This window comes from Colias eurytheme, chromosome 9 (genome assembly GCF_061535395.1).
Source record: "Colias eurytheme isolate Ceu_HAF_F1 chromosome 9, ilColEury1 Martin Lab GWU primary, whole genome shotgun sequence".
Classification (NCBI taxonomy): domain Eukaryota; kingdom Metazoa; phylum Arthropoda; class Insecta; order Lepidoptera; family Pieridae; genus Colias; species Colias eurytheme.
Window position 1 is genome coordinate 7,986,023 of NC_142988.1, and position 14,882 is coordinate 8,000,904.

Below are 14,882 nucleotides of genomic sequence, written 5' to 3' on the forward strand. Positions count from 1 at the left end.
CGAAAAAAAAAGGTTGGTTATGTTTGAGAATCAAAAAGTGTTTATTATAATTAAATTAGATATTAATATATTCATTCTTTAGTAGTTTTTATAACGAAAGGCTTTTATTTTAATCATCATTTGAATATTCACAGAAACGATCAGTTTCTTTACAATATATTATGCAACGTAATGTTCTAGCAATTTGCTAATGGATCATATTGTTGCTAAATGGCAAATTTAAAAGCTTTTATTCTTTAACAAAAACAAAATTAATGTTCAGGCTTCATCAAAAACACGTCATAAGACGTATGCGCAAAATAGTTCAATTCGTTTATCAACAGACAACGCGAATTAATTAAACCGACACATTGTCAAAATCACTTGCGTTTCAAATAAAAAATTTGGCATTTAAAATTATGTAGTAAGTCACTGACCTCCAAATAATGCGTATAATTTCTATATTTCAGTAAATTCTCGAACTTGTCGCGTAGGTATAACTATGATGGATTACAGTTTCTTTTGAACCAAAAAAGTTTCGAGTTAAGATTTTATGATTACAACAGTATTAGAGTAATTAACGTTATTTTAGGTTATCAGAAAATAAACTTAAGTATTTATTATTTAATTAATATACAAGTAAAAAGGGGGATAATTTTTTTTTTAATAGTAGTAGCCACTCAACCCGGACTCGCATGTGTTACCAAAATATTAAGTAAACTAAACTGTTTGTGTCTAATAAATTACTAAACATTGAAATGTGCAAACTAATTGCAACTCATTTATACATTATAGTATACCTACATAATATTTTGAATAAATCTAATTTTCTATTAATTTTTTTAATAATTTAATCGAGTAAGTAAATAGAAATTATTGAAAATGAAAATACTTAACGCAATAACTATGGGATTATCCCCCACTTAATTAAAGTAACCCGCATCAGCCGTCGTCTAAAAACATCAATAAAAGTTTAAGTCATGAGAATTAAAACTATCACAGTTCACAGATAACTATTGCCTAGCGACACAAACATGCGGGTAGAATTATTATTCTCTTATTACTTTTATGAAAACCCATAGATAGCACATTTAATCATGCTTATTAAAAATTCATTGTCGTTTGATATCTCTACTTCTGCACTGGGAAGATTATTATTATTTGGAACGCATACATAATAGTAATTGCACAATCAAATGTTTCCTTAGGGCGGCAATGTTTATCTTGAGAATGTGTTTGCGTACCACAGGGAAATGTTTGTAGGGCTATTTTCCTTCCCCACGGGCCCCACCTGAGGTGAACGTATGAGCGCGTCCGCGTGGGGGCGCCAAGGTCACCGCGGTTTTTTGACACGTCGATTTATAAATAGTGGCACCGGCTAACATCATGCATTAATTACTCTGCAATAACATTACGTATAGCCGGAAATTATTTGTTTCTAGCGCTGAACAGTCTGTTTGCCGCAACGACAGGGTTACGGACCGCTGCGAAGGTCCTTCAGTCGATTAGTTGATTGTTCGAAAATGGATTCGAATCGCGCTTCGATCGAACAGCGACTCACAATTAGATTTCCTGAAAATTCGTTCACCGAAGCAGTAGTAATAAATGGCTGTGACGTCGGCTTAATGGAATATTATTTTCCAGCTACTACATAAAAGGCAGCATATTAGATATCCGAGAATATTTCAATAGTGTGAAATGCGATATCCTCTTGTATACAAGTCATGATTGATGATTCCTTAATCAAAGAGGTCGCCGACCTCAGTCAGTGTAGAGAGTAGATAGCTTATGACTTCATCTGTTTTAAATAAAACATATTATGTAATAGCAATAATATTTCCATCGCCATATTCAAAACGATTATAAGATTCGACGTCCTATTCAAAACTGCCGCTAAATGAAGTTGTTCTTGAATTAACATAGAAATCTGAGCAACTCTACAAAGTTGTGTTTATGGACGTTTAGTGTTAGAATAATATTACTTAATCCGATCCCCACAAGCAGCTGTCGTTTGAAGCGCAGAAGGGAACAAATTTATAATAGTGGCGTGATTCTGCAACCCTTTGACTGCATAATCTAATAGCTATGACCCCTTTCTAAGTCTGCACAACACACGTCAGTAACAGTGTCAATCAATAGTCAACAAAATCCTGACGAAGTAAACCCACTACCAAATTCGAACAAACACTGCCAATTATTATTTAAATAGTTTAGTCATTGTCTTTTAATTTACCTTTACACAATAGAAAAATTTTCTGCTCAGTCGAGTTCAACGACATTGCAGCTTGCTTAAAAACACTTGTTTCTGAATCCGTATTTATTGCCTGTGTTAATAATTTTACTTATTTCATAACCAGTTGACACTTAAACCAGTAAAGAGAAACTTAAAGTAATAACGTATAAACAACAATATACATTGTTCACGTTTATTAAAAAGGGAAAACAAGTAATTTCTATTGAAAATATTGTTCGTATTATTAGCGCTTAAATACGCTACATTAAAGTCGTATTGTAAGTAATTGTGGCACAGCTTTGAAAACGTTACTTTTACGACTTCAGATGCTTTGTCCAAAGACTTGAACGTAATATGACGGTTCCAAAAGATAATTTCATAGCTAAAATGGTCTAGGAAGGCTTCGGCGGATGTGCGGTCGAGCGCTCGTCTCGCTCGGCTGCGCGCGCGCTGCCATCGCGTCGCTTGTTAGTTCTATTATCTCCCTCGAGCCAGTCTTCGTAACTGTGAGATGCCTCTATCTTGATAGGAATCACTGGGGTTTCAATTTCTTCTAACAAAAACAGATAGAATCGTGATAATCGTTAATCTACAGCACTAACAACTTTCTGTTAATTTATGTATGAATCACGTAAAAATCGTTGTACTACACGTATTTTTCCCTGTAACCAAATGTATATTTTTAAGATTGGTGGGGCGTGATGAAACTCATGCTGTCGTTCTGTCATTTGCTCTCCGCGAAGAAAAAATCTAAATGTTTTTCACGGAAAATTATTTGTTCTTCAAATTTATTTGCTTACCAGCTTGTGACGTGACTTGAATCCGCGTCACGAACTTCTCACAAAACTTATGTGATTCAGATTGTGCCCGCGTAATGAGGTTTTGATTATACTTCGAATTTTTGCTTTTAAACTCGATACGTAGTCTAACTAAAAGCAAAAAAGCACGACGATTTCCGTGCACGTCTTATAATGGTTTTATTTATCTCTTCGTGGGTATCTGTTACATTGCTCAAGAGCGCTTACAAAGCGGGCTTTGTTATTAGTAACGTTATGCCCAAAATCAAATCTTTGATCTGAGTCAAATAATTATAACGGAATGGTTAATGTAGTAAAGATATTGAGTATCTCATTGCTAAACACAACTACGCTAAGGATATTGTGATCATATAAAGTGTTGACCGGTTCCTTTTATTGGAAGTCGCACGTATTGTCGGGACAAGACAAACCTGTTACCGCTTGGTTAGTTATAAATTACATGTCTGACGAAATTATACTTTGATTAATAGGCGTATTTCCTTTGAATCTAGTTTAAGATAACATTAAATCCAAAATTTATGTTATCAATTTGCCGACATTTTGCAATAAATCCAACTTTCAAAGCAACATACATATGATTGATATACAGGTGGAAAAACCATTCGATTGACAGCTTTGGTTTTTGCCTCTTATAATTCGATGTAGGTACATTTCAAATATATTTTTATATTACCTTTCAATTCGATTAATTAAATTAAGCAAGGCATATTCACACAATATGACATGAACGTGAATTATGTCACTAGGAAAGAACAATCGAAAAGGAAATACACCTACCTGAACAATATAGCAGAGGCAGCTCACGTACTTCCCGGTGTACATCGATATATAATAAAGCTTTATTCATTTAGCCTCGCCCACAACAATGTTAGTGTAAAAATTATAAAAGATAACTGATAATTTTAGGCCGACATTTCAATCCAAGGACTTTCTGAAAATAGTATTAATACCAGTCATTCTAAGAATTCCATTTTCTAGGCAATAATTTGATACTAAATTACGAAGCAATCTTTTCATGAGTACAAGTTGAATAGGTCTTGATTCGAAACGACTTTGTCTGTATTTAATATGAATGTCTATATTATATAAGAAATGTATTATATTAACTCCTGTATCTACATTGTTGCTACCCCCATACAAATGTCCTTACACTTTATTGTATCCTGAGATCTTAAGCTGGGGAATGTATCCCAGAACATGTTTCCAGTGGGTGGTATTGCTTTTATAAGCCTTGTTTTACGTAAAATAAAACGGAACGGGCGGATAAAAGTCTAAAATATTTCAATTAACAAATGTCAGAATTCAAAGTGCTCGTGAATTATTCATACTGAGTTTTGATTATTTATAGATAGAGTATAGACCATCGCACGATAGTGTGCGAGTCGTTAAAATATTTCAATTTACACACCAATCAAAATATAAAACTTTATCACGCACTCCATAAATCATCATGAACAGCGTCACCTTGCGATTTTATCTCATGTTTTAAAACATCTTCCTACTCTACAGACGTGGTAATGAAGCAAACATTCATTAAAGATCAAAGAAAATATTTGGCAAAAATGTTCCGTCAACAAGAATTCTCAACTTATTGTCCGTGACTTTTCATTATTTCGTATTCATTAAAAATTTAAATACTCGAATAAATCACAATTTAGCGGGACTTTTATTTTGAAGTTGATACATATTTTGTAAAATATGTCTATATGTCATATTTTATAAAATATGTCTAGAATTTAAACACTTGATTAAAACATTGACTAGACCATTTATTTCTATAGCAGTGGATTAATTACCATACAGTGTGTTATCTTAGTTATTACATTCAAGAATATAATGCTTATAATTCTTTACATTCATATACTTACTCGTTATATCTAATTAAATATATTATACGCATTTGTGTAACGAACAAAATAGAGTCAGTGTAATTGTGTGATTTTAGTTCAATGCATTTAAAACAGATTGATAATTTAGTTCGCCTGGCCTTGATCGTTGTGCATCGCTGCATGGCGCGTTGGCATTCACCTTATCGTGTGTTGAACTGCTGTATATCATACGAACACAGATGGCCCCAAATTCAGCTATTACACGAACGAGTTGCGTAGCACCTTCAATGTTTTCAGTCACGGTATGAACTTCGAACGTTACAACGCGGTCGAACTATGTTTGCTAGCTTCGAAATCTTTAAATATATTCGTGACGAATACATTCCTTCTGTTGATGTGTGAGTGCTTGATATACGAGGCGGTAGTCAAGGTCGACAATGTCATTGTACGGCGAGCTCGCCGACTAATTCACACATTGACACAACATGCATGCTTTGTGTGCAGTCGAGCTATTGAAGTAATCTTATCATATAGGTCACCTTATTTAGTATCTATAAACTTATAGTACTTATTGTTCATGCTGCTAGTTTATTTCTACATTTTTATATTTTTAATAATATCAAATCAAAATATACAAGAGCGTAGATACACATAAATAGAGTACTGGTACATATTATGTACTGTTCGAGGGACAGTGACTCTATTAAATCTCGGCACTCTATGTAAACAACGAGCTTCGAGTATGCACATAAAATTTCGTTCCATTTTAACGTTTACTTGACTTCCCCGTTGTTTGATGTGTGCACCCAAAATAGACGCACTGTAGTCGAAAACATCAATGGTATAGCGATGTATAGCCGCGAGCCCGGGCTCTACCAGCGATTGACGCAAACAGCGTCAGTTGTTTATAGTACTACCGCCTTAGGTTATTTACATCGGGGTCACAGACACGTCGAAGGAGACTCGGTTCAATCGATATAATTCATCTAACCTGCACCCGAGCGGAGGGAACCGGCGGCCGGGCCGCGGCGCGGTGAACGTCGCTCGCGAAACGCGACAATGACCCGCTTTGACATTACGAGGTCGTTTATGCAACGAACTTATCTAGGTGACTCTAGCAATACAGAATGTAAAGATGATTGGGCAAGGCCGCCGTGACTGACGCTCGTACCTGTGCATATACTCGCTCGATAATTTCTAAGCCTCTAAGGGTACGCCGAATATTGTTATCATGCCTTAATTTTTATCTTGTGTCGAGGTGCGTGATAGTGAAACGCTATCAGCGTCACATTCCGGGGTCAATGTTCTTAACTCCACGTGTTACGTTACGCAACACTTCAGTGTTTATGAAGATATTCCTAGAAGAATGTACGGCGGATTGTGCGTTCGTTTCTGCAACTTTTGCACACATTACAGAAGCGTAATTGACATTAACACTGATTAACGTAATGATAGAGACTTGTCTTTCGAGTGAAAGTGACTGTACATATGTAACATACTGCAATATTCAACAAGTTTGAGATTTTATCGCTATTTCTATAGCTGTCGGCGGCGAATAACTCGCGTACATTATTCTTACAATGTCGAGATATGTATCTAAATTAATGGCGGCCGTGCTCGTGAACATCGTCCTGCAGCTATCCATCATTCTATTGTCTCCTATCTCTGTTATTATCTTGCATCCTTCGAGACGGAGCCCAATTTGCTAATAAATTATAATTTGTGAGTACATTCCAATACTGCTATTGATTATCATATAAAGAGCTCTCTTAGTCATTCTCTCTCGAAAGTCATTCGGTATATTTTATATTGTTGTAAAAAGTAAAACATAAAGGAGATGGATGTTGCAGCATATCTATTTATATCTGGTCCAGCCGTAAACAGCCTGCTCTTGGGAACCGGTCAGCCGCGCCAGTGGAATGCTATTGCTCTCGCTTGTCTTCACACAGACTGTGAAAATACACCGATACTTGGCCAGAACGGTGTACATCGCTACTCACTTTAGAGCTACCATTATGCTCGCGCCTCGGAATTTGACGTATGGAGCAATGAAATATTGTAAAAACTTTGCCTCAATTCTAAAATCAGCGCGGTAAAGGAATCTAACGACGGAGTACAAAATATGTACTAACAATGTTTCACTAACGCTGCCTATAACCCATTTATACATCGGAGTTCCATATAAAATGTGTAAATTTATAGTACGTTACATAATTTCGATATATTTTTGTTTCAAAATGCTGGATATATTAATTCAAAATCAAGTAGAAATCGGAATAGCGTAAATCTGAAAACATATTTAACACTAGAACCAAGAAAGTCTCCTAACTAAGCAAATAGTATAGTCATGAAAGTTGAATCAGCACCAAACGTGAGAAAAGAATTGAAAATCAATTCAGTTAGCTCTTCGGAGTTCGTCAGAAAATTAAATTGTGAACGTGAGGAGTAAGAAGTAAGAACATTGTAACGTTGGGAAGTTTTGCTGTGTCGGCAGAGTAACGGGGTATGAAATCTTGTGATACGTTGCGGCTCGTTTATTCGGTGAGCGGGTGATTAGGGTACACTTACAGCTAACAGTGTCGTACAAAAAGAATGTATGAAAAGATGGGCGAGGGAGAACTGTGCGTTCCCGCATTGTCACCGCCGCCTCATCCATCATACTGACAACACGGATTAATGTTAACCGCCAACACGTACATTGAACAAAAGCACACACACTGACATCCTAAATCGTAATTAGAGTGCGTTCATTTCGAGATGTTAAATATTATATAAACTTATTCATTTTTTAGCAGTTCCATGTAATATGATTGTATTGATGAATGAAGTGTCAGCCAGAACGGCATCAAATAAAGTTGTAGAGGGCGGGCGACCTTCCGACGAGCGTGGGCCGAGCCCATGACACAGTTCACGAGATGTGCCATCAGACGCTTATTTCTGTCACATCGTATCCACGTAAACACACCTTGATATAATGCGGCCTACTTAATTGTTTAATACCTCTCAAAATACTTCGCATTACACAATCGTATTGCTATTCTTTTGCTGTGCTGTGATCGAATCGTTTGATCTATGACTTGCAGAAATCAATTTACTTGTATCGAAGTGAACATTCATGTCTGTTTTTTTGTTTCGATGTTGTTCAGTTGTTGTCTGTAGTTTTTGCTCGTTACAAAGATCTGGTCATGCAGCAAAGAGGCCCTGCCGGTGTGACCGCTTCGATGTTTTATTTTAATATTTGAGTTTTATTCCATGCCTTTTCTTTTTCTTTTTCGAGAATTTATATTATACCGATTTACTTCTTCGATAAAGTTTCAATTTCAAAGACGTTTGCGTGCATTACCAACACTTATTACAGGTAATTCTTTTGCCTGAACCGGTAATAAATATAATCCATACATATCAAATATTCTGTAGAAATTTAAACAAATAACGGTCAATGTCAGGCTGATAAACTTAAGAATCACGAATAATAATCATAATCTAATCATTAAATGTTATTTGTCGTCACAATTCGTGGAAAAACAAAAATTCTTTGTCAGGCGACGGTTTTCGTAGCGTTACTTATCGCGTATGATATACGGTCACTGACCTTAAATCTTCCCGGATGGCATTTAAATAATAATATGACTTTACACTTTATGAATGATAAACCAAAACAATGGTTGTTCGTAAACAATATGGATAGAATAATATTATTTGATGATTTAATACGCAAAATCTGTCATAATCGAGCCACATTAAATGTTATTTCAGCCCGGTTTCCACGACAACAGACACTCGACCTACTTTCAACCATACTGTTTTCCTCCTTGAGGTTAATCCTGTCCTGTGATACAATGTTAATGACCCAAAAAAGCTAAATATTTTGTTTAAACGTACGTTGTGTGTATACTCGTCCGTTATCTAAGACAAGGAAAATAGACGACAGAAACACTGCCTTCATAAACAAATATTAAAATTAAACTCTTACGATAGGATTTTCTGAACATGTAACACGTGGCATCTGTTGGAAATCCATACCGACCTAGTGTCTCCATTAATTATAAAATACTTTATCAAACTAACAAAGAGTCGTTGACCCAATTGGTCGCCGGTCTTAATTAGCCCTTTATGACGATTGCTCTACGGCGATAAGTTTTTGACGTCACATAACGTGCCTTGACCCAGTTTTCTATAAACTGTATAACAATTTCATAGAACGAGGTTAATAAATAACGATTGCGGTTATGAATAATAGTAAATTGGTAGAAACAGTATGATAAACGGGATTAAAGGGCGCTTTGAGATGTCAAGGATGTAGACAGATGTCGACTGCTGTTTTCGCTGTAGCCGCGAGGTCAGAACTACCAGGACAAGTGTGACAAGGCTAACCGTACTGATATGACACAAATTACCGCGGCGTACAATTTTATGAAACAAAACGTTCACTGAATGTGCAGCCGGAGGTTACGTGTACGTGGGGAAACGATGCGGCATTAATTCTAATTATATCTCTCCCTTTTCTATTTACTTACCCATTCCCATGTTTACTCAAAAAGGCCCGCTAGCGTGGGTGCAGTCGGTACTAAATTGGGGAATAGACAGAGACAAAAAAGCGTGAGTAACCGTTTAACACTGTGGGAAGAGAGAGGCTTGATGTAATCCAAGCACCTCCTGTCAATATACATAGGGAGCTGACGCGTATCCATTACACACCTATCTCGTATGCGTGCATCTATGTACTTAGGTTTACGACTACTCTCTATTTTGTGGTTTTAATGGACGCTCGTCGTTTACAACCTCATGTTTTATATAACATAATTCTTCGAACCTTGTACCTGCTACAAGGGGCTGTAAACATAAGACTATATTTGGCAGCATTTATCGGCCCGGATGCTTCAGTCCGGATGACGTTAGCAAGCGGATAGCGGATGTAAACACTTCCACGTGTTAGGCGTCTGATCTAGTACGGGCCGCCCTAAGCGCATCCTCATTTCCTGATTCAAAATTTAACTATTATTTCAGACATAAACACATAAAATCCTGCAATCCTATAGGACTTAAAAGAGCACTTCTAGAATAACTGCAGATACGAAAAGGAGATTTGACAACATGAATTATATCCTCCTCTCTGATTTATCTCGATGAAGTTGAACACGTTGCGAATGAAACTCGAACAGCATTTATCGAGAGAATGAAAACATAATCATCTTAGTTTCCACATTAGCGTGTGACGTGAAATGGCGATTTTCACCGCGCGATTTCTATTTCAATCCAATTTTCCCGGCGCGTGGAGAAACCGATCGCTCCAGTTGCGCCGGCACCGGCCCACATCTCTTGCTAGAAAGTATTGTAGAAAGTAACATTATAAGTCGATCTCCGCCCAACCGATGCATCGATCACGTGTGGGTTTTTTATAATGCAGTTTTTGTCACGAGCGTCTATCGATTTATTGAAGCGCAGATACTAACCAATTTCCATCGGCGGCTAATTGGCATCGTCTGGTAACTGGTAAGGGAATGTTTTATAGCGTCTTACATTATTAGGCGCGACGCGTTGCGCTCACTTTCGCCGTACCCGAATTTCAATGACTTGTAGGCTTGTGCAATACCTAAGTTTGGGTAACTTTCACTAGCTAGTAGGCGCTTACGCGGTCCGCCTGCGAAATGATTGCGTTGCCTGATTCTCAGGTCACAGTGAAAGTTAAGTATTGTTCAATCGTCACTACTTTGGTGGAATCACATTTTCACTATTTAAATGTGCCGTCATGTGCGAATTTCACAATGTGTCCTACTATGGTAGAATGTACTTGTAGCTAGCTCAAATTTAAATTGAACACAATTTTCTCGCGTAGTAACTGTTGTTTATTGAGGAATGGGTAACAAAAATTAAAACCAGTTTGCAAAATTAAAATAATAATTTTGAACCAAAAATGGCGTAATTATACTGTAATTATGTTTTTCATGAAAAATAATAGGCAGTCATTTTTACTAATCCTCTGTATTATTTCTTGAATTAGCAGTATTTATAATTAATCATTTTCCGAAATGATCATTTACCGTTCTATGTTCTATCACTTCTATTATGACAGTAATTTTCTCACGAGTTCATTAAAATATGAAATAAACCTATTCACTTAAATAATAGTGGGCTAAAGAGTTTAAAATATAAAAAAATATTGCTAGAGAAAATTTACTTGCTATGGTTACCAACAGTGAATGGAATATTATGTTATTCGTGTTAATTTGCATTTTCATGGTTACGCCATAAAAAATTTATTTGGCTTGAATAACTGGTCTATAATTATATATTATATAACAGTTTTTTCATACTACTTATGTTTTAGGTGTAATAAACTAACTTCTTATAATTGTTACTTTCTGTGCGCGTAAATAATTAACTTGATATTGCATTTTTATGTGCATAGAGATCGACATCGATTTAATCGTTTACTGAAAATTTGAGATTGTGCTGCCTACATCAACTTCAATAATCTGGCAGTCACTGGAAGTCGAATGTAAAATGTAACAGATAAATTCGCTCGAAGGATCTGCCATGTTAGGTATTATCTGCATCAAAGGCATGAAATCTAAAAGAATGAAAAAGTCGAATCGCGTGAGAGGAAAAACGAGTTATTATTAGTAGAGAATCGCGAGCTTCGAGTTCTGATGCTATCATAAATAATGTGGCAAGGCGGGCGGTGGTAGCGCGCGCGGGGGGAGGCGGCAAGAGTCAAGGCCGCACGCTGCCCCCGGTCGACGCTCGCGCCCCACTTGTCTCCTCGCGCCGTCCCGCTCTCGCGCCCGAGCCCGCCCGACGCGCGCCGGCCCGCCACGAACTAGACCTTCCTATGCGCCGGCGCACACTGATGACTGAACACTGAACAGCTGGGACGTAATAACATAACACACTGACTCGGTCATCCGTGCATTCAACTTTTGATTGGCTTTCTTTTTCATGAGCATGAGCTTTGCAGCTGAATTGTTGTGCCTAGTTGTCAGTTATTAGCGGCTTGTTCAGCAGTGGATTACGTTATTAGTTATTACCTATGGTTATTACTCATTGCTTACACCTTGTCTAATAGATCACAAATGCATAATATGCATAATGACTATTTACCAAAACAAACTATTTTGAAAGTTAATACATATCCAATCTTAAACCAATAGATATTAATCACCATACCAATAACCAATATTAGCTATAAGATAAATGTATCATATAGTATACACATTTATATAAAAGTTAGATGATCACACGCAGAAGGTTTTCTATTACATAAGTGAGATAATTGGCTGCGGGTTTTACGGTCGCATCAGTTGGTTACTCGGTTCGAACGCGGCCACTTTCACCGCTTATCAGATATGTCATTGCATCACTATCTATGCTTACGTTTATCCTCTTACTGCTCGCTCCCAAATTTTTTTAAAAAGGTTATCTATTTTAAAACTTTCTACGTTCCTTACATTTACAATCTATTATGTTCGATAATGGCTTTCAGAGTATACCGGCCATTTTAAAATATGGAATTGTTTTACTTTTATTTGTTTTTCAATGCCAAAAGTGTAATAAAAAACAATTTTTACTTGATTATGAAATGATTGTTGACCTCGTTTCATTAACTAGCAGAGGAATATAAACAACTGTAGTTTACCTTCGCTTTAAAATCATAAAATGTAAGAAAATAAATATGTACCATTAAATAAAATATACTTTGTAAATAAAACTACTAATTAAATAATTTTGTACCCAGCAAATAAAAATTCCTCTACGCTCTGCGTATCACGCCGGGGCAATAGGTATTGTAGAAATGCAAAAATACAGTGTTCTTAGTTCTATAGGTTTTTTGGAAACCGTGCCAACGTATGCGTTATTCTGATCTCCCTGAGATATATTCGCAATATCGCGAAAAATAGCCCAGCTTAGAATAGTTGGATATACTTGTTTATTTTCGTGAAAGGCGAGTAAGCGGCGACTGATATGAGCGTGGCCTCCGACACCATTAGATCCCACGTGGAACCGCCGAACTAGTTTTTTGGCACCAGTATTTCGGTCGGTTGCGCAACGCAGGTACGTGCTAAGGCCACCGACCTGCGGCTACATTATAATGGACGTATTCAAAGCAAAAACTTTATTTCAAAGGATTGAACCCACTGTTCACTAACGCACTTCAAATAGCCAGTATGATAATATACGAGATTTTAAGGATGTGCGCTGCTCTTAAATGGTGCCACTTTACGGCTTATTTAATTGCCTTTCCATCCGAAAAACTTGTTTGGTTACTTGTTTTGAGCTATATATTTATGTACTTAGTAGGAATCGCTAAAACTGGATATGAAATCTTGTATTTGTTTTTATTGCACTTGCCACGAACTCATATTTAATTCACAGTGTAGTGTGTGGTAATTGTTTTATTTCTTCTATTTTGAGGGCACTATCTTCAAACATGTCAGTCGTTCGTATTAAAATAACTTACGAAACGTCGTGCCAACAACATTAATATGCGGACGGTAACTCCATCAACCTTTTGTATAGACAGGAAACGTACACTACCCAAAATTACTTGTCAGTTTTGATCCAAAACATCTAGACGAAGAAATTTCAAGATGTTTTTTATAACGAAAACGAACTTCGGTTGCCCGCCAATGCAACAAATGGTTCGTGAAAATATATGCAAATTTTATAGCGTCCGATTTTAGATGCTCGACACTCGGCGCCGTTGGGCCACCCGATCCCAATCATTTATTGCGCAGTTGCATTAAGATACTAAGAAATACGATACATATCTTCACGCTTTCAAAGGCTCAATTAATATTACATTTATATGAATGAGGTCCTCAAACGTTGGACAGAGTATTTATACTAGATGTTATTTGTTTCAGGGCGCGAGGAACTCTCTCCAGCATCAAGTGTGAACGGCTGCAGCACAGATGGAGAGGCGAGACGACAAAAGAAAGGCCCCGCGCCTCGTCAACAAGAAGAATTATGTCTTGTATGCGGCGACAGAGCCTCCGGATATCATTACAATGCACTCACATGTGAAGGTTGTAAAGGTAAGTATCTTAGTTACCATTTATGGATTTCCTAGTATTTAGGTTCACGATCGACCTTTGAGTGACTAAATTGTTTGCTTACATTGTTACCTAGTAACCTTGGCCAAATACTGATTACAAGTGACCCTATTCAGTATGAAATTGATGCATTGTACTCTGCTTCTGCGCTATTAGGGGTATATACGCATTTTAGCGCACACCAAACAGACTACAATGGCTGTCTGTGAGCAGTCTACTGCTAAGCTGATTCATCGATGATGCCTTATGCAGACGACATAACATACAAGGAAGAAAATCGCTTGCTAGGTATTTAGTAAAATTATAGTAGTGGTCATAAAATTCACAAATAAAGTTTCGCTTTTAATATTTTGTTGAACTGCGTAAATCAACAACGCAATATAAGACACGTTGACTACCTCGCCCATCACTATTACGTGCATATACAAAACATTTGACGTTATCTATTTTGTTTACTTACTGTGTCCTATTGAGCTGTCACTGACCATTGCCTTTCAGACAACCTTTTCAGATAAAACTGATGAACAAAGGTGATTTAGTCGAGCTAGATATGCATTTTTTACGTGCGTATTAAATGCTTATTATTTTTTCCAGGGTTCTTCAGGCGGAGTGTCACCAAAAACGCAGTGTACATATGCAAGTTTGGGCATGCGTGCGAAATGGATATGTACATGCGGAGAAAATGTCAGGAGTGTCGGTTAAAGAAGTGCCTAGCGGTCGGCATGAGGCCCGAGTGCGTGGTGCCCGAGCCCCAGTGCGCGCTGAAGAGGAAAGAGAAGAAAGCCCAGAGGGAGAAGGACAAGCTACCAGTGAGCACGACCACAGTGGACGATCACATGCCGCCCATCATGCAGTGCGATCCACCGCCGCCCGATGCAGCCAGAATTGTAAGTATAACCATGCTCGAATTTTAATATAGAAGTATTTAAATATTTAGAAACTCGATTTCATTAATATTGTCATAAACCCC

General features: G+C 37.1%; 1 protein-coding gene across 9 annotated transcripts in view; it reads left to right on the top strand.

Annotated features, from left to right (window-relative positions):
* The window catches only part of EcR (Ecdysone receptor), a 111,968-nt gene that overhangs the window by 89,851 nt on the left and 7,235 nt on the right, over window positions 1–14,882 (top strand). For all 9 annotated transcript variants that reach the window (XM_090105349.1, XM_090105350.1, XM_090105348.1 and 6 more), the window contains 2 exons: window positions 13,724–13,894; window positions 14,507–14,799. In XM_090105349.1, coding sequence (XP_089961475.1) covers window positions 13,724–13,894; window positions 14,507–14,799 — 464 coding nt within the window. The remainder of the gene's footprint in view (window positions 1–13,723; window positions 13,895–14,506; window positions 14,800–14,882) is intronic.